At 46.9% G+C, this 18,542-nt stretch overlaps 2 protein-coding genes across 2 annotated transcripts in view; both read right to left on the minus strand.

The window, feature by feature from the left end:
* Positions 1–3,364: 3,364 nt before the first annotated feature.
* Positions 3,365–7,607, minus strand: LOC106810691 (DNA-directed RNA polymerase II subunit RPB1-like). Its single transcript, XM_014814125.1, has 5 exons — positions 7,579–7,607; positions 6,892–6,966; positions 6,220–6,612; positions 4,230–5,674; positions 3,365–3,985 (listed from the first exon to the last, which is right to left on the minus strand). Exons 3-5 carry the CDS (start codon positions 6,607–6,609, stop codon positions 3,847–3,849), a joined length of 1,974 nt encoding a protein of 657 aa, XP_014669611.1. The 5' UTR covers positions 6,610–6,612; positions 6,892–6,966; positions 7,579–7,607; the 3' UTR covers positions 3,365–3,846.
* Positions 7,608–15,201: 7,594 nt separating this feature from the next.
* The window catches only part of LOC106810692 (exportin-2-like), a 26,677-nt gene continuing 23,336 nt past the window's right edge, over positions 15,202–18,542 (minus strand). Inside the window, exons 25-26 of the mRNA XM_014814126.1 lie at positions 17,139–17,370; positions 15,202–16,454 (exon numbers count right to left, since the gene is read on the minus strand). Of these exons, the coding sequence (XP_014669612.1) occupies positions 16,365–16,454; positions 17,139–17,370 (322 nt within the window). The 3' untranslated portion in view covers positions 15,202–16,364. The remainder of the gene's footprint in view (positions 16,455–17,138; positions 17,371–18,542) is intronic.

An 18,542-nucleotide genomic window follows, 5' to 3' on the forward strand; every position in this document is an offset into this window, starting at 1 on the left:
ATCCCGAACCTATGAGGATGTGAAATCCATAGCGGGATTATAGGGGATGTTTGCCATAAATTTTTGAGAAGTTAGGTCCCTATAGAGATGCATTTTCCTGGCATCTGTGTACACAATTCATGGTTGTTATAGTAATTGTATACTTTTTTATTGCATTTTTTTATTTTCACTTTCATCGTCTCAAAAAGTGTTGGGGGGGGCTGACTTTTCGCCCTGTCCCACCTGGCTACGCTACTATAATGTTGTCGCTACGCGCGCTTAGATAGTATGATGGATATGTTTCTCATTTGAAATATTGTGCTCACAGCGTCAACAATACACACTTAGATTATTAAACAATATTAACTTAACTCTAAAAGATAATATAAATAATCAAACTAATTCAAACAAAAGGCTTGGGATGTGTCATTTTCGGCGGTCTATGTAGTATTATTAAGCACGTTGGAATTTATATTTTCTGCTAATTAGGAAAGATTTGTAGCAATTTTGCGCGCTACGTTCCAGTTAGTCAACTGCTTAAAAGTGTCATGGCATTTGCTTCGAATCCCTTGAGGTATACAAATACAATTAAAATATGTCGAAATCATAGCACCATTTTGCGTCTAAGCCCCTCTGAAAGAGCAAAAATTTCTGTACGCTGCGCGCCAACTTAAGGTGGCGCTCCGCTTAGATGGTGGATGGACATGGACCCCCCCTTTAAGAAAAAGCTGGATCCGTCCATGGATGTTCTAGTTGATCTGTTCTGGCTCGGGAGGCTTAAGATTGGCTCTGGAGGTCATTTTGGCCCGATTCGAATTTTGAATCGGGAGCAGATCGGGTCGGATAGTGTGCGGGGCCTTACGACGCGACTCGGATAGTGTGCGTGGCCATCCGACCCGATCGGCGTGCGCTGAAGAAAATTGACCAATCACAGAGCAGCGCCATGTGAACCGCATTCGAATGGAATGGCATTCGAACCATGGGAAACACTCCCGACCCTTAGTACACGCTAAATCCGCTGGGAACGCCACGAGAGTGCCATGGTTTGCGTCAACTTTGAGTCGGGCAGTGTGCGGTGGCCTCCCGATCGATCGGGAGTGGGTCGTATAGTGTGCGGGGGCTTAGTGCTGTGCACAGTGAAAAATCGGATAGTGTGCGGCTAGCATTATTAATCCTATTTCTTCGTTACACAGCTAAGAACAATCGATCGTGCGGTGTTATATAATTATGTCGCCAATTCCACGCGATACAACCAAAGAGTGCATCTTATGCCAGACGGGTAAACGATAGCGAGAATGGTTGTACGTGTGTAGACTGCATGTGTAAAGTTGAAATAAAGAGTCATCGTTCGGATACCGTATCGGCCACGTACGACTCTACTAGATTGATTTTGAGACTATGCGAAGTGTCATCGTATAGAAGCTACACCCCCCCCTCCCAGCGACAATACAAAATGTCTTTAGGACAGAATCTCAAACCGCGGTTCGTTTTGTTTATCGAGTATGCGTCACTTACCGCCTCCACTTCTAAAGCAAATGTAAGGAAATCGCCAGATGTTACCGACTCCAACTGCATAGCCCACACAGCTCAGAAAGAAATCCATCGATCTTGTCCAGTTGCCACGAGCTTCATTGTCATCGCATCCTTTCGGTGACGTCACTCGCTTCTTTAGTGATGCATCGGAGATGTTACCGCCCGCCATCGCGCTCGAACATCAATGTTTTTCTATCTGTAAATGTAGACGAGGGCGCGGGGACTGTGTTTACATACTACGCGTTATCAACAAATCGCATTTCACGTGCGTTCCAAGCGCTCGTTGCTCTTTGAACGTTATAATATGTCATACGCGTTTCTACGTAGCTTATTTTAACGCTTCTTTTTCTTTCTTTTTAACGCATACAGTAAAGAAATAGAACCTCCGGCGGATAGGTGCACCCGCTGTAGATTCGTGGTGACGGCTCTCAATACATGGCGAAAATTATTAAAACACATTTAAGTAGTTCGATTCACTAAACAACGTATACGTTCGTGTATCCTGTAACTGATGGAGAGAGAGGGGGACGAGAGGGAGAGTGATTCGGAGAGAAAGAGAGAGAGAGAGAGCGGGAGAGAGAGAGAGAGAGAGAGCGGAGAGGGACAGCAAGAGAGAGTGAGTCACCCTTTACCCTTTCTCCATAACAATTAGAATCAGTGGGGAAAACGTCTGCCGATATGACTTACGATTTGGAACATGAAGCACAGCACGTTATATGTTAAAAATAATGCCGATTCTTCTAAGCCTATTCGAGTCTATTTCCCGATGCTAATTCATAAATATGTATTAGATTAGCGGATATGAGGGCATACGAAAACAAACGTCTCCCGCTATGCTATGGGCAGGTTTAGTATGATTAGGCACTGTATGATTATTTAGGAGACCGGTGAGTATATGTGCTTTCTAAATAAAACGAATAATTTCAGCAAAACAATATTTCATTTATTTGATAAAAGGTAAAAACACAACTGCTTATGTCCTGTCATCATATCATGCCATCTATTGGTTGATTTAAATGTTATTATTGTTACATCGACCGGGAAGACTTGGCACCTAATCATTATTAAATTTATTTTTAATTTAAGCTACTTAATAATTATTTGCTCTTCTTTCTCTTTCTCTCTCTGTCTGTGTGTCTCTCCCTCTCTCTCTCTCTCTCTCTCTCTCTCTCTCTCTCTTTCTTTCTTTCTATCCCCTTCTCTCTCTCTCTTTCTCTCTCTCTCTCTCTCTCTCCCTCTCTCTCTTAAAATTAACATTGGCGATACGTACGAAATTACCAAGTATTTGTCCTTTTTCTTCCTTTTTCCTATTTTTCCCATATGCGCGTAATCTTGATCATGAGTACGTGCAAACACCTGTGCCTATATAATATCAATCAGTTGATAGATTTAATTGATAGAATTAAAGCAATATTAGTTGTTGTTGGTAAGTACCTTCTGTTACAATCCAACGATATTCTTATCGTTCCTTATATACACGTAGGCACTTCCGCTCCCTAATAAAGCATTGGCATCGACATTAACCTATAGTGGTTTTCTGTTTGCGTAAACAAGTAGAATGTGAATTTCTAGTTATTTATTTAAAATTACTGATGTAAACGAATTATAATGATTGTGTTTTTTGGCACCGAAATGTTTCTGCGATAATCTAATTTCAGTTTGTTTGCTTTAATTTTTCGCTTTTGCTGTCGTTTTCTTGTTGGTATTCATAATTAAAATAGAAGCGCACGTCTGTTCTGAACCGAATAACAACGGTCCAACTAAGAACAATCGATCGTGCGGTGTTATATAATTATGTCGCCAATTCCACGCGATACAACCAAAGAGTGCATCTTATGCCAGACGGGTAAACGATAATAGGTCAAACAAGCAACATGTGTCTATATCAAAATAAAACTGGCAACGTACGCATTACTAAATTAATTACATTGTTTTAATTTCCTTTAGTTTAGAATGCTATTAAAACACTTTGTTTCGCGTCGTACCGCATAAATCCAACATAATCTGACAGTGTAATAACACATATGTAATAACACATAGTCTGATAGTGACTATACTACTAGGCGGTGACAACAGCTTGACAACAGAGATGCGTGGTTGAGCAATTGTGACATTGTTATGGCCACATTGATAAAAATTATAACACAGCTATAAATATATATAAAAAAGATATCATGATCATATTTGCCATATAAGGTGCTCCTCATTATCAGTAATCTACATGTGCAAACAATATTTATAAATTGGTATCGTCAGTTAATAAACATTATCATTGTAGCCATTTCCAGGTCTCTTCTGTGTTTACAGATGTGCCGGTAACATTCTCTAAATGTTTTATGCGTAGGATGGTCTGCTAGATGGCACCGAATGAGCATTGTTACCGCCCTCTTGGTAGCTGTCCATGTAGCCCCAGATTGGCTCGTTAATTTCGTACTTGTATGCTGTCTTTGGTTGTCTATAATGGTGTCCTTCTCTGGAAAAGAAATGTTTATAACATTTTATAAACATATTTTATAGATCGTTGGAAATTTTTGCACCTCATCCGTCAAATTTCTGCACGGTAACAGACTAACAGGGGATGTTATTTCGTATAAAAAAATTAATTTAAACAAACGTTGATTTTGCATTGCGAAAGTTCCGTGTCACTAGTAAAAGTTAGTACAAATATAAGCTTATATAGTTCAAACAAAAAAAGCAAGAAACAAAGTTCCTTATACCTGTATTTGTACTCGTAACCACTGCTCCTCTTGGATGCCTCAGCAGCCTCCGCACGATCTGTGGCTAACAGCGTGCCCTTTGCATAGCCGCGGCTGGCAATTGACAAGGAACTCTTCCTGTTGCCCCTTCCCTTTAGCTGTCCTCTGGTGATTGGTCCATAGTGGGAAGTTGTAAAATATTCAGGAGCCGTCGTTGCGTAGAACCGTTTGCCATATGCTGGTTCTGGGGCATCATGTGATGATGGCTGGGCGGGCTGATATGCTGGTTCCGGGGCATCATATGATGATGGGCGGGCGGGCTGGTATGCTGGTTCCAGGGCACCGTATGATGGCTGGACGGGCTGGTATGCTGGTTCCGGGGCACCGTATGATGGCTGAGCGGGCTGGTATGCTGGTTCCGGGGCACCGTATGATGGCTGGGCGGGCTGATATGCTGGTTCAGGGGCACCATATGATGGCTGGGCGGGCTGATATGCTGGTTCAGGGGCATCATATGACAAAGAATGGGCGGGTTGGTATGCTGGTTCAGGGGCATCATATGATGTCTGGGCGGGCTGGTATGCTGGTTCTGGGGCACCATATGATGGCTGGGCGGGCTGGTATGCTGGTTCTGGGGCACCATATGATGGCTGGGCGGGCTGATATGCTGGTTCAGGGGCACCATATGATGGCTGAGCGGGCTGATATGCTGGTTCAGGGGCACCATATGATGGCTGGGCGGGCTGGTATGCTGGTTCCAGGGCACCGTATGATGGCTGGGCGGGCTGGTATGCTGGTTCTGGGGCACCATATGATGGCTGGGCGGGCTGATATGCTGGTTCCGGGGCACCGTATGATGGCTGGGCGGGTTGGTATGCTGGTTCAGGGGCATCATATGACGAAGACTGGGCGGGTTGGTATGCTGGTTCAGGGGCATCATATGACGAAGACTGGGCGGGCTGGTATGCTGGTTCTGGGGCACCATATGATGGCTGGGTGGACTGGTTTGCTGGTTCCAGGGCACGATATGATGGCTGGGCGGGCTGATATGCTGGTTCTGGGGCATCGTATGATGGCCGGGTGGGCTGGTATGCTGGTTCAGGGGCATCATATGACGAAGACTGGGCGGGCTGATATGCTGGTTCCGGGGCATCGTATGATGACTGGGTGGGCTGATATGCTGGTTCCGGGGCACCGTATGATGGCCGGGTGGGCTGGTATGCTGGTTCTGGGTCATCATATGATGACTGGGCGGTCTGGTATGCTGGTTCCGGGGCACTGTATGATGATGACTGGGCAGTCTGATATACTGGCGTAAGTGGAGTTTGATCCAGATATGTTGGAACAGAGACTCCATCATAGCGTGGTGAAGGTCGGTAGTCCTGGGTGGCACTGTCCTCGCTGCTGGCGCCATCTGTTGTACTGCTGCTGTAACTACCGTAGCTGGGAACGTCGTAAGATCGTACCTGTATGACAACAATTAACGTAATTAATCATTGTAAAGTGATCTTCAGTTCGATGGAGATTCAGCCTGCATGTGAGCATCGCACATGCAAAAATAGCGTGATCTAATTCATATATGCTACACGTGAAAATACGTGCGTCTACTTGTCTGCTTTAACTGATGCCACGTAAGTCACTATATCTAGCCTCGACCGCTAATAGTTGCAATGCGGCTTTAATATCGTGACGAGGCCCAAAACACGGACCTGCACGAAATCAAGATATTGGTAATAATATTTATATATATTTATATTATTTTATATTAATAAATATTTATAAGAAAAGCAAGTTATGGATCGCACGAGTACGTATTGCCACCGACATTGCATGAGATCTCGCGTGCACGAGAAGTTGGAGGCCTCACATAATAAGCTGTCACTATTACGATAGGAAAGAAATCGTAAAAAAACGTAATCCGTAGCATGACCGCGAGAGCTTCGTGACAACCCGGAAAGTTTCGGTTCTATCGTTGAACACTGCGATGAATACTCACTGGTTACTAACTCACCTCGTAGCTGGGCTCGCTTCTGCTTCCATAGCCACCCTGGTTAGACCGGTACGTTACGGGGACTGGGATTATGTCATGCGACACGACAACTGGGGCCAACCGATGGGACTGAGGGGCTAACTTAGGTTCGTAGGACTGTAAAACTGGAGCAGATTCATAAGAGCTGGAGGCAGGTCCGTATGTAGGCCTACGCAGCACCGGCGGCGCGTACGAGCCCGATCGCACGCCGGAATCATAGCTAGACTCGGCCTTCTCATTCGAGCTGGTTTCGTAAGACGCGGCGACCGGCCCGGAGGACGCAGCCGCAGAGACAGCGCGTCGGTAACCGCTGCTCCACGGATCCGCGTACGCAACACCGACGAGAACGGCGACAACGATGACGATTTTCATTTTCTACAAAAAAAAATTAACAAAATTAGTTGATAACGAAAGCATGTGAGCTAACTCTCACCAGCGATGTGTCCGTAATCCTGCAGTAATCGAACAGAGAAGAGCATTCACCGCCGAGCAGAAATTCGAACAAACGAAGAAAATTCAGGGAACGATTTAACAAGACAAACAGCAGGCGTGATGCACACTAGCACGGGGTTTCTATATGGACGCACGCTGGCATAGACTGCCTTCACTCGATCGAGTCGATCCTCACACCGCTGTGTGTCGGCACATACGTACAGAGAACACGCTAGCTTTGTGTTTCCTCCAGGTATATCTGATGTAATCCTGTTGACACGAGGGATCGGCGAAAGCCTGTGTGAAGAATGAAACCCATCGCAGATCCGAGCGGCTTATATAGAGGAGATTCGATCTCAGCGGCACAGTTATACACACAAGACAAGCGAGAGTTGGTGAGCGGAAAACACCGGTTGAGGAAACACAGCGAACTGCTTGTCTTCCGCAACAAAAAAATGCCAACCGTTTCTCTTGCGATAACAAGCGCGCTACGGGAAACTAGGGCAGCGAACGCCACTGGTGTTTCTGCTGCTACTGCTGCTACTGCCGCTGCCGACGCCGCTGCTGGTGCTTGATGGTGATGGTGGTGGTAATGCTGCTTCTGTCGTTTCTGCTGCTACTTCTACTACTGCTGCTATTACTGCTGCTATTATACTGCTGCTATTACTGCTGCTATTATACTGCTGCTATTGCTGCTGCTCCTGTTGCTCCTGCTGCCGCTGTCCATACCTATCATGAATCGCAGTTCTCATAAGAAATCAATCTAAAACCAATATAACAACATACAAGTTGTATTTTTACCGGTTCTCTCTCATTCTCTCTCTCTCTCTCTCTCTCTCATGCCCTCACTCGCTCTCTTTCTCTCTCCCTCTCACGCCCTCACTCGCTCACTTTCTCTCTCCCTCTTACCTCTCTCTCCCTCTCTCCTTCTCGTTTTCCATCGCACCCCTCTCTTTCTCAATCTTCCCTCTCTCTCTCTGTCGCCCCTTTCCCCCTCTCTCGCTCTCTTTCTCTCTTTCCCTCTTACCCCTTTCTTTTGTTTCTCTTTGTCTACATATGTCCCAATAGCCTTTCGGTTTCGTCCCACTTCGCGTGTCGTTGGCACTGACTGTGCGACCGAGCTTGAAGGACATCACATCAAGAGAAAGCGGTCAGCGCGAAGCGTAATCACCCCAATACACACACACAACACAAGCACCCACACACACACACACACACACACACACACACACACACACACATCACTACACAGCACACACACAGGGGGCCAGCTCGCACACACACACGCACCACACTACACACACGACGACACGACCATACGCACGCACGCACCGCACGCCACGCTACGCACGCACGCGCGCGCAGCACAGCACACACACACACACAGATACGCGTCGTATGCCATCCGCAGCCCTCCCGACAGGACGAGTTCTATCTCGGCCGTCGATGACAATGGCGTCGGCTGTTCCGCGGACGACAACTATCCCTGCTGTTCATGCAGCCGGCGAAGCGGTCGTTGACTGAGAGCACGCAGGCGTGCGCAAAATCGTCGGCTGTTCGCGCGCGCCCCGCTGCCGACAAACGTACGCGCGAAGCTTTTTAATGATTGCGGGTTTTTTGTCAACGGGTACATATATAGCAAGGTTTATTTGTTAATGCCCCGTTGAGAATGCGAGCTGGCGGTTATGAATGAGGGGGGGGGGCTCGTCTTTTGTTTTGCTATGCTACGCAGATAACTTAATGATAAATTTACCGCATCGCGAAAACGTTTCCTATCGCATTATCTCGACGCCTGACGACGTTTTTGCGAAAGAAAAGGAAACGCCCGCGACTGGACTAATTTTGTAATGGATGAATGTCGTAGACGGATAGACGACTACTATGGTATGGCACGTCTGTAAAAAACTACGCTTCAAGAATGTCACAGCCGATGGGGCAAAATAATGATATAATATAGGTGACATTAATCCTCTAATATCTAGAGCTGTATCTACCTATATCTCTTTCTCTTGTTTGCTCGTGCCTCTTCTTCTCTTTCACACACAATTACGCACACACACTCTATTCTTCTCCCTACCCGCGGACTAGCCGAGCCCGGACGGGCATGGTCCGACTATCCCTCTCGCCATTCCGCCCCCCCGCTCTCGGGGGCGGGCGTCTCTCTCTCTCTCTCTCCTCTCGTCTCTCTCTCGTCTTCTCTCTCTTGCCTGTCGCATCTCCTGCACCTGCGGCCAGACTCTCCGTCTCATCCCCGCTGCCTCTCGCGTGCTCCTCTCCTCTCTGCCTCTCTCCTCTCTCCTCTCTCTCTCTCGCCTCTCGCGTCGTCGCTCTCCGTCAGCTCTCTCTCCTCTCTCTCTCTCTCTCTTCTCTCGCGCTCTCTTTTTTCTCGCTCCTCTGCTCTCTTTCTGCTCTCGACTCTCTGCTCGCTCTGCTGCTCTCTCTCTTCTCTCTCTTCTCTCTCTCTCTCATCTCTCTCTCATCTCTCTCTTTCCTTCGCTTGCTGCTCTCTCGCTCTCTGCTCCTCTCTTTCTCCCTCCTCTCTCTCTCCTCTCTCGTCTCTCTCGTCTGTCTCTCTTCTCTCTCTCTCTCTCCATTTCTCTCTCCCTCTCTCTTTTTTTTCTCTTCTCTCTCTCTTCTCTGCTCTCTTTCTCTCTCATCTCTTCTCTCTCTCTTCTTCTTTCTCGCTCTCGTTTCTGGCTCTCTCTCTCATCTCGCCTCGTTTGCTCTTTGCTCTTCCTTGCTCCTGCTCTCTCACTCTCTCCTCTCTCCTCTCTCTCTCTCTCTCTCTCTTTCTCATCTTCCTCTCTCTCTCTCTCTCTCTCGCGCTTCTCATTGCTCGCTTCCCTTTTCTCTCTCTCGTTTTCTCTCTCTCTCTCTTTCTCTCTCTCTCTCTCTCTCTCTCTCTCTCTCTGTTCCTTTTTTTCTCTGTCACTCTCCCCTGTCATATCAAACAAGGTCACGTTTATGTAGCTAAAACTACTGTATTGCGTGATCTTGCTAACCTAACTCCTAGCTTTTCGATATATAGGATAACGTGACTGGCTCATTAATTATTCTGCTCATCCTCGTGTTTATTCGCCAGGCGGAATTTCACAACTAATTGAAATATGAACAGGCATCGCGTGTTATATAATCATACCTATTCGTGGACAAATGTGAATTCCTTCCGCCGTAACCAGCTCATATATTTTTCCGCGTCATTTCGTAATAACGATGTTTGACAGAGAGAGAGAGAGAGTTCGATCCGTACAAAGGTTAAACAACGGTGTCATTCATCTATACGTAATCATGCCGATTAGGACGATAAGCGGTTGGTTACAGAGGTAATTATGCAGGTGTAATGCGTGTTGATGTGGGCGCGGGTTCTACACATACTATGCTTTGGTAACGTAATCATTCTGGTGTAGTTGTTTGTAGCCCAAAACTCCGGGATTAAGTCGGCCCAGCCAGCTATACAATTGCGTAATTATGTTCGATCGCCAATGTTTGATGCTAAACTAGCTGAATGAATATTGTGTTATTAACCGCGAGAGTGAGAGACGGGGAATAGGAAAGGGAGGATGGCAGGACGGGGGGAGGGAGAGACGGAGGGAGGTAAGTGCGGAGAAAGGGGAGGCAGAACGGGAGGCAGGGAGGCGACCGTATACATTTGATCTACTTTTTAATAAAATTTGCTCTAGCACGTGCGCGCGGCCAACCCTCCACGTGACGTCAACATCATGCGCAAGGCCCGCGTCGCTGTTTTTTTGTCGTCGGAGTGACGCAACAATGCCGTCGCTTGTTCTGTCGGCTGGCTGGCCGGGGGCGCTGTCGATAGAAGACTATTCCGTTGTTCTGCTCTCTTCTCTGTGTTACGGGGATGCCTAGTGGATAATCTCACCGCGCGTAAACCCACTCTCGCGTACGCACGATATAAAATGCTGACACGGAGGCGGGACCTGGGCCTATAAAAGAGCGGAGAACGCAACGACGCTACGAGCATTACGTTTAAGACAGCGACAACGGTTGCGCGCGCAGCCCAGGAACAGCGACGATGTGAGTATTAGAATATGACCCGACGTGCGTAATATTAGCAGAACGTAATTTATCCGCTGATATATATTGTGCATTTTTAGTATATCTACTATCTCTCAATAGTAGGTAAGATTTTCCCGTCGTTTTTTTATTCTTGTTTGTCAGTAGATTGTACTTGTCTAGACGGCTATTGTGTTTGTATGTCTATAATAGGCGTGTTCACACACAAGAAAAACCGCGATGCTAATCGCGATGGAAATACCGAGATAATTGTGTCGTTGTTCACACAGGCGGAAATATCTCGCTAGTCGCCGAGCGGGATAATTCTATTAATCGAACTGCGCATGCTCACTGCCGGATGTTGATACGATCGCTTGGAATGATGGGATAGAAAATACCGGGATTATTTGCACGAGCGTTCACACACACGCCGCGGTGCAAATAATCGCGCTAATTCCAAATAATCGCAGTCAAAAGTGCGATTTGCAGCGCGATGCTGATCGCGATACTTAGTGAGATTTTTGCGTTCACACTCGTAAAAATCTCGGTATTTCGATCGCGATACAAAAACCGAGATTTGCATCCCGCTAATTCCCGCCAGTGTGAACGCGCCTAATATATAGAAGCATGTATAGCCTCTAAATAATGCTAATGCTAATAGTAATCAATAAATATAACAATAAAATTAAGTATAATTATAAAGCTTATAAATTAAAAATAAATTAATATTAAAATAAATAAAAAAAATAAAACTAAGGTATATGAAATGAAATCAGAATTAAAATTGAAGTTAAATTTGAACAAATGATAAAACTAATAGCAAATAAATAAAAAACCAAGCCTGCTCGATCCCATTTTAAATTGCCTAGAACGCAATTGACTTTTGCATGGCTACCTGTGATTCACTACTCAGTAACTGTATTAACAGTGTATTAATTTCAATCGCAAATTATTCAAATTCGTCTCTCGAAATCAATTTAACATCTCGTATCGGTTGCAGACAAACATGAGGTTCGCTATCGTCATCGTCGTCTTCGTTGGTGTCGTCGCGGCGAAGACATATGAGGAGCAGAAGTACCCGTATGAAAGCAACTATGAGACCGCACCCACTCGTCACAGAGAAGAGGTTTAGCAGCTATATATATAGTATATATATATATAGATATATATATAAATTTAAATATATATACGTATATATTTATATTATTATATTATATCAGAAGTTGATAATAGGGAACCCCCTATTATCTATTATCTACGTATTATCTACTTAGTTCCCTATTATCTACTTCTGATATATATGTGTATAGAGCCATAGCTAGTGCGGGAGTGTGTTGAAATCTATTAGAATTCTCGTAGCGCTTTCGTGAGAAATCCACGGTGATTTTTGCACGGCAATGTTATAATGAAATCTACGGCAAGTCTTGTTGGAATGACGATGTTCCTGTGGCATCACGCATGAAACGAGATCCGTCTTTGTCTTGTAGTTGCATATTTCTACTTCGTTTGATTAGCCCAAAGGTCCGAGTGGATATGAGCGACCACGTCCGGTCACCTACCGGGAGGTGACGATGATATACACGGAGCCGAAAGAAGAGGAAACTGAGACTGCCGACAACGTCGCAGAGCCCTACGAAGAACAGAGCTACGACGACCAGAGAATCGGGGGTGTTCCCGTCTACGAGACCCTGGCCCGAGAATATGGCGAATCTTCGCAATATGCTGCACCCTATAAAAGGCAGGAGTACGTTGCACCTTCTTATGAAAGGCAGGAGTACGCTGCACCCTCATATGAAAGGCAGGAGTATGCTGCACCATATGAAAGGCAGGAGTATGCTGCACCCTATGAAAGGCAAGAGTATGCTGCACCCTATGAAAGGCAGGAGTATGCTGCACCCTCCTCATATGAAAGGCAGGAGTATGCTGCACCCAATGAAAGGCAGGAGTATGTTGCACGTTCTTATGAAAATCAGCAGTATGCTGCACCTTCCTACGAAAAGCAGGAATATGTTGCACCTTCATATAAAAGGCAGGAATATGCTGCACCTTCTCAAGACCCACCGGCGTATGCTGCACCACAACAGGATTATCCTGCACCAGCCGCCGCACTAGAAGTCTACTCTGCCCCTACCCGGAGTTACGGAACCCCCGCAGTAGAAGTCTACTCTGCCCCTGCCCAGAGTTACGGAACCCCCGCAGCAGAAGTCTACTCTGCCCCTGCTCAGAGTTACGGAACCCCCGCAGCAGAAGTCTACTCTGCTCCTGCCCAGAGTTACGGAACCCCCGCAGCAGAAGTCTACTCTGCCCCTGCTCAGAGTTACGGAACCCCCGCAGCAGAAGTCTACTCTGCCCCTGCCCAGAGTTACGGAACCCCCGCAGCAGAAGTCTACTCTGCTCCTGCCCAGAGTTACGGAACCCCCGCATCAGAAGTCTACTCCGCCCCTGCCCGGAGTTACGGCGTTGTTCCCGCTCAACGTTACGGAGCGGCGGGCTACGAGACGCCCCAGTTGGGCGGTGGCTACACGCAGGCTCCGGAGTTCTTCACTACGGCGAGCTACGGCCCGATTACGCGCGGCGGCCTGAGAGGCGGCGGCGAGAGAAGCAGCGCGCTCAGATTCTCCCGCCATGGGGCGGCTAAGGGTTCGCTGTTCGCGCGGGACCACGCGCAGGCGACAGAGGACGCGCGGAAGACGCGGGGTTATCACTACCAGTACAGGTGAGTGGGAACACAGAGAGTTTCACGTGGAGTTGTCGAGCAGGTGTGGGTGGTGTGTGTGTGTGTGTGTGTGTGCGTGCGCGCGCGCGCGTGTGTGTGTAAGGGGGGAGGGGGTCCCATTCACACGGGCCGTGACCATAAGAGGGAGTTGTATGTACCGCCAAGATGGTAGCGTCGTCATATCTAATGTACGCGCTGAACATATCGTCAACTTAATACGTCTTAATGTGGTTTCTTGCTACAAACTAGATTTTACTCGTCCTACGTACTGGATCTCAGTGTGAGCACGTGTGCACAAGACGTGTCTAACAGAAGCAAGGTGCCGCCGTGCTATGCTAATTGACTAGCATCCCGTAGCGTAGATGTGCTCTTCCTCCGCATCTAGTTCGGTGTAGGACCAAATTTTCCAGTTTGTACGGGTTAATACACGCGGTTACTTTCCACGAGAAACGAGACGTCAGTTACACGAGGTGGGTGATTAATTCTGCTGTCATTACCTTGCAGAGAAGGACACGAGTACACGCAGCCGAAGACGCTCTATCACTATGATATTAAGGAGCCTATCTGGGGATACGCCGACGTCTACGATAAACCTTCACACGCACACGGACGTGCTTAGATGAGCCCGTAACGTCATCTTTCACCTGCGTCTGCTTGCAGCGCTGTGTACACGACTGAAGGCACGGGTGGCGGTTATTCCACGGATGCGAAAGGAAAGGGATAAGAGCTAGATCATTTTAATCATCTGAGAACTGGAAAATACGAATTAAAATTTTAAAAATAATGATTTTTAGAAGAACCGTGTGGAACTAAAGAAAATGTATTCGACTTCCATTCGAACGTTTCGTCTGCGATGACGTCACTCTCACTTTCGCTCTCGAAATTTACTGCATGGTGTGATGCCCGCTGCTGTATTAGACTACATTGTATTGACACAAGGTTTTTTAATGAAGAAAGGACATTTATTCAACTTTATTTTCGCGTTGTAAATATAATAAGCGGGTCACCGCTATTTTATTCGATTTATGGATGGCCTTAGAAACGTCACAATTGCTAAGCGATGTGAATAACTTAACGTTATATATATATATATATAATATAATTATGCTGTTATCGGGAAATATGTGATCACGTTTAACGTACTCTAATGTTAGTACTAACTCGTTTGTAGGGAATATATGGGATTTAAAGTGTATGGATTTGAATTGAAATAAACAATACCATTACAATGGCAAACAACATAATGAGAGGGAGAGTGCGTGATTTTATGTACATTACTAGTCCACCTGTACAGCCTTTCCACACATCGCAGCACGCACGAATAATTTTCTTAATCCCAAAAGTAAATGTGAAGTACTTATGCGGTATGAGCTAAGAAGTCGTATCACTGGAGGAGTTAGAGAGAGTTAGAAAGAGAATATATAGAACGCGACGGTCGTTCAATGACGCGCGCCCATTATAATTGTTGACACACAGATTGTTTACTAATCGTTGATTGCTCACCCACGTTGTGATTACATGTGATTGCTATCATTACAAACAATTATTTACGAGACAAGTCCACGCACATGGAACTCGTGATCTCCATTGCTTTTCACTTTTTTCTCTCTGGTACACTTAGACGGGGACCGAGCTTGTATCGCACCTACTATACACAGCGCAGTGTAGGATGTATAACAACATGAGAAATCGTGTGACGGGGGGAGGACTAACAACACATCGGAGACAACGAGGGCACACACATCAGTGGAGCGGGCAAAGGTTTATGGGTCTGTACTCTAAATAATAGACGGAATCAAAAGCAGATTATACTCACATGCGTTCCCTTTAATACGAAACAAACCGGGATAATAATTATTGAAATATTTCACAATGCTGACTTTGTACGCAGTCAGGCACGCACGCGCAAACACATGTACCACATAAGGTTACCTAAAATATTAAGTGGCATATCGCGCGGTGCATAGAATGCAAGCGAAACAGGTCAATCAACTCAAACATGACAGTAGATCAATCATTATCCGACCAGGTTTCCTTTAATGACTTCGTTGTTGAGATATGTACGTAAGATGAGTCACGCGCTGCATATACTGACATCGCCATGATCAGCCGCATCATCGGCGTGTAGTATATATGCCGTGTTCGTTTATTTATAGTTTTATATACATTTCTTAGGTAGGCAAGGAACGTAGGCAGAGTGAGAGCGGGATAGATATAGATATATAGATAGATAGAGAGAGAGAGAGAGAGAGAGAGAGAGAGAGCGAGAGGAGAGAGATGGGAGGGGAGGGAGAACAGCTCAGAAGAAAATGACAAGAAAGTATATTATATAAAACAAATGCGAGCAGGCGTCCACAAGCAGTTTATTTCTCAGACCGGCTAAGCCTCAACTTGAATCAGCCCAGCTAGCCAGTGACGTCACTGGCGTACGTATAAACACAGTAGTTCGCAAGCACGATCACCAGTGACAACGCTCAGCCTGCCCATCCGTCCGTCCGCGATACAAAAAAGAAACAAAACTTGAACATGATTCACCGTGATAAGATTCGACCGTGGGGATGCGGGGACGACACGCGTCTCGCTTTCACACGCACAGACCCGCGGGGGTCGCCCGAGACATCCGAGACCCGTCGGATCATGCGAGACACGTGAGACGGGTCCGCCGTACTCACGCAACCTTCCCCAAGTGACCTCCACGCGACCCCTCAAACAATAGAGATGCAACGCGATTAGAAGCCCCGCGCACGCACGCAGCTTCCGCACTCTCTGACGTCCATCGCACCTATCGCGTCGCCACGGCGACGGCGACCGCTTCCTCGAATCGTCGACGAAAAAAGCAGAAGGCGGCAGCAGAGTCGACCTCGCGAATAATAGGTCTGGCAGACGACGCCCCTCGGTGGCATTTCTACGTCGGCGCTGTCGTCAAACGCGCGTGCAGCAGCGGCAGCAATGATGGCGACGCGTGTCACACGAGCGTGATGCCGGCGCGCTGCAGGTACGCCTGCAGAAACTGCGCCGCGTTCGCCTGCAGTCCTGCTGTCACCTTCGGACTCACCTGCGGACAAGGGAAAGAATGCGCGTGACCGACGCGCTAACAGGGCAAGCTAACGGAATAAGTCATCACGTAGGACCGCCATCTAGATAGCTTGTTCATACTATACTACAGTAACTTTCTACTATGTGACTGAGAACGACAACTACTACGACATGAGAAGAAAACAAAATTAGGTACACGCACTAGTCCATAAGGGAGGGAGCATAAGTGTAATATACCATAATAACTTTAATCGAAAACCACACTAAAACTTTTTGAGCCGAACTGGCTAACTTTTACATATTTTACTATTAGTTATATAGTAGAAAATCGCGATTTTCCAAATCAGATCAAAAACATCATAAATAATTACGACATCACAAGCCCTAAAAATGTCACAACCTTTGCACAATACTTCACTCTGGCATTTCAAACTCACGACGTTGTAACTAACTCCGACATTCCCGAAGATGCCCCCCTCATCCCCTCCCCTCCTCTCCTCTCCTCTCCCCGGTTTCCTCCTCCTCCCCCATCCCCTCCCCTCCCCGGTTTCCTGCTCCGGCTCGCAATGCGCGTAGCTTCCCGGGAAACCTACGATGTCGTAACTACCCACAACATTCCTCACAATGAATGCCCCTTCTCCCCTCCTCCTCCCCATCCCCTCCCCTTCCTCCCCGCCCCGGTTTCCCGCTCCGGCCCGCGTACCTGTCCGGGGAACTGCGTGCTGAGCTTGTGCAGCTGCTTGGCTAGGTAGAGCTTTGCGTCGGGTACGCTGCCCTCGAACAGGTCGTGCTCGGGCTTGCCGGCGAACACAAGCTGCGAGTAGGCCGTCTGGTAGGCGGGCGTGTCGTCGATCTCGATGAAGTGTTCATCGTCGGGCAGCGTGTCATCGGTCGGAAGCTCAAACAGACCGATGAGCGCCTGCAGCAGTGACGGCCTGCGCGCGCGCGTGTGCGGAAGAGAGAAGCAAACACGATACGATAAACCATCCGCAAATGACTGTGCGTCGCGTGTAATCAGGGTTACCGTGAGTTATGGAGAGATCAGGATTAGCATGTAATCAGGATTAGCATGTAATCAGGATTAGCGCGAGTTAGGAGAGATCAGGATTAGCATGTAATCAGGATTAGCGTGAGTTAAAAGAGATCAGGATTAGCGTGTAATCAGGATTACTGAGAGTTAGAAGAGATCAGGATTAGCATGTAATCATGATTACTGAGAGTTAGGAGAGATCAGGATTAGCGTGTAATCAGGATTAGCATGTAATCAGGATTAGCACGAGTTAAGAGAGATCAGGATTAGCATGTAATCAGGACTAGCGTGAGTTAGGAGAGATCAGGATTAGCATGTAATCATAATTACTGAGAGTTAGGAGAGATCAGGATTAGCGTGTAATCAGGATTAGCATGTAATCAGGATTAGCATGAGTTAAGAGAGATCAGGATTAGCATGTAATCATGATTACTGAGAGTTAAGCGAGATCAGGATTAGCGTGTAATCAGGATTACTGGGAGTTAGGAGAGATCAGGATTAGCGCGTAATCAGGATTAGGAGAGATTAGATCAGTGTTGCTAATGTAGTACCCCTAACCTTGGCTTGGTAACTCTTGTCGACGCCTGACCCATACCACGATGAACTTAATTATGGGACATTCGTATCGCGTTAATGCTGGGTACTACGCTATAACGCTTAGCACAGAAGAAGACTCCGGTTTCGCAATTCACATTCCAACGCACAATTCCACATGCACAGGCTGATATGTCAATTGTACTTCGATCTCTCTATCCAAGGATTGTACAGCCAAGTGAGCAGAGTAATACAAACTAAGAAAAGAGCCCCAAAAAAAAGGCAGGAAAAAACCGGCAAAAGTGAATAAAGAAGAAGAGCACGGCTACTAACCAGAACTGTGCGTAGTCTCCCTGAAAGATGGCCGGACACTCGGTGAGTAGCCGCGTCATGCCCACGGCGCAGATCTTACGCTCCACCTGTCCCGTGACCTTCTGAACCTCGGCGACATACAGTCTCTCCAGCACCATGCCGAACATCCTGCAAACAAGCGCACTAGCTGTCGCTCAATGCTCAGAAGCACACGCAGACGGTGATAGCGCG

This window comes from Priapulus caudatus, unplaced genomic scaffold (genome assembly GCF_000485595.1).
Source record: "Priapulus caudatus unplaced genomic scaffold, Priapulus_caudatus-5.0.1 Scaffold464, whole genome shotgun sequence".
In the NCBI taxonomy this organism is placed as follows: Eukaryota; Metazoa; Priapulida; class Priapulimorpha; order Priapulimorphida; family Priapulidae; genus Priapulus; species Priapulus caudatus.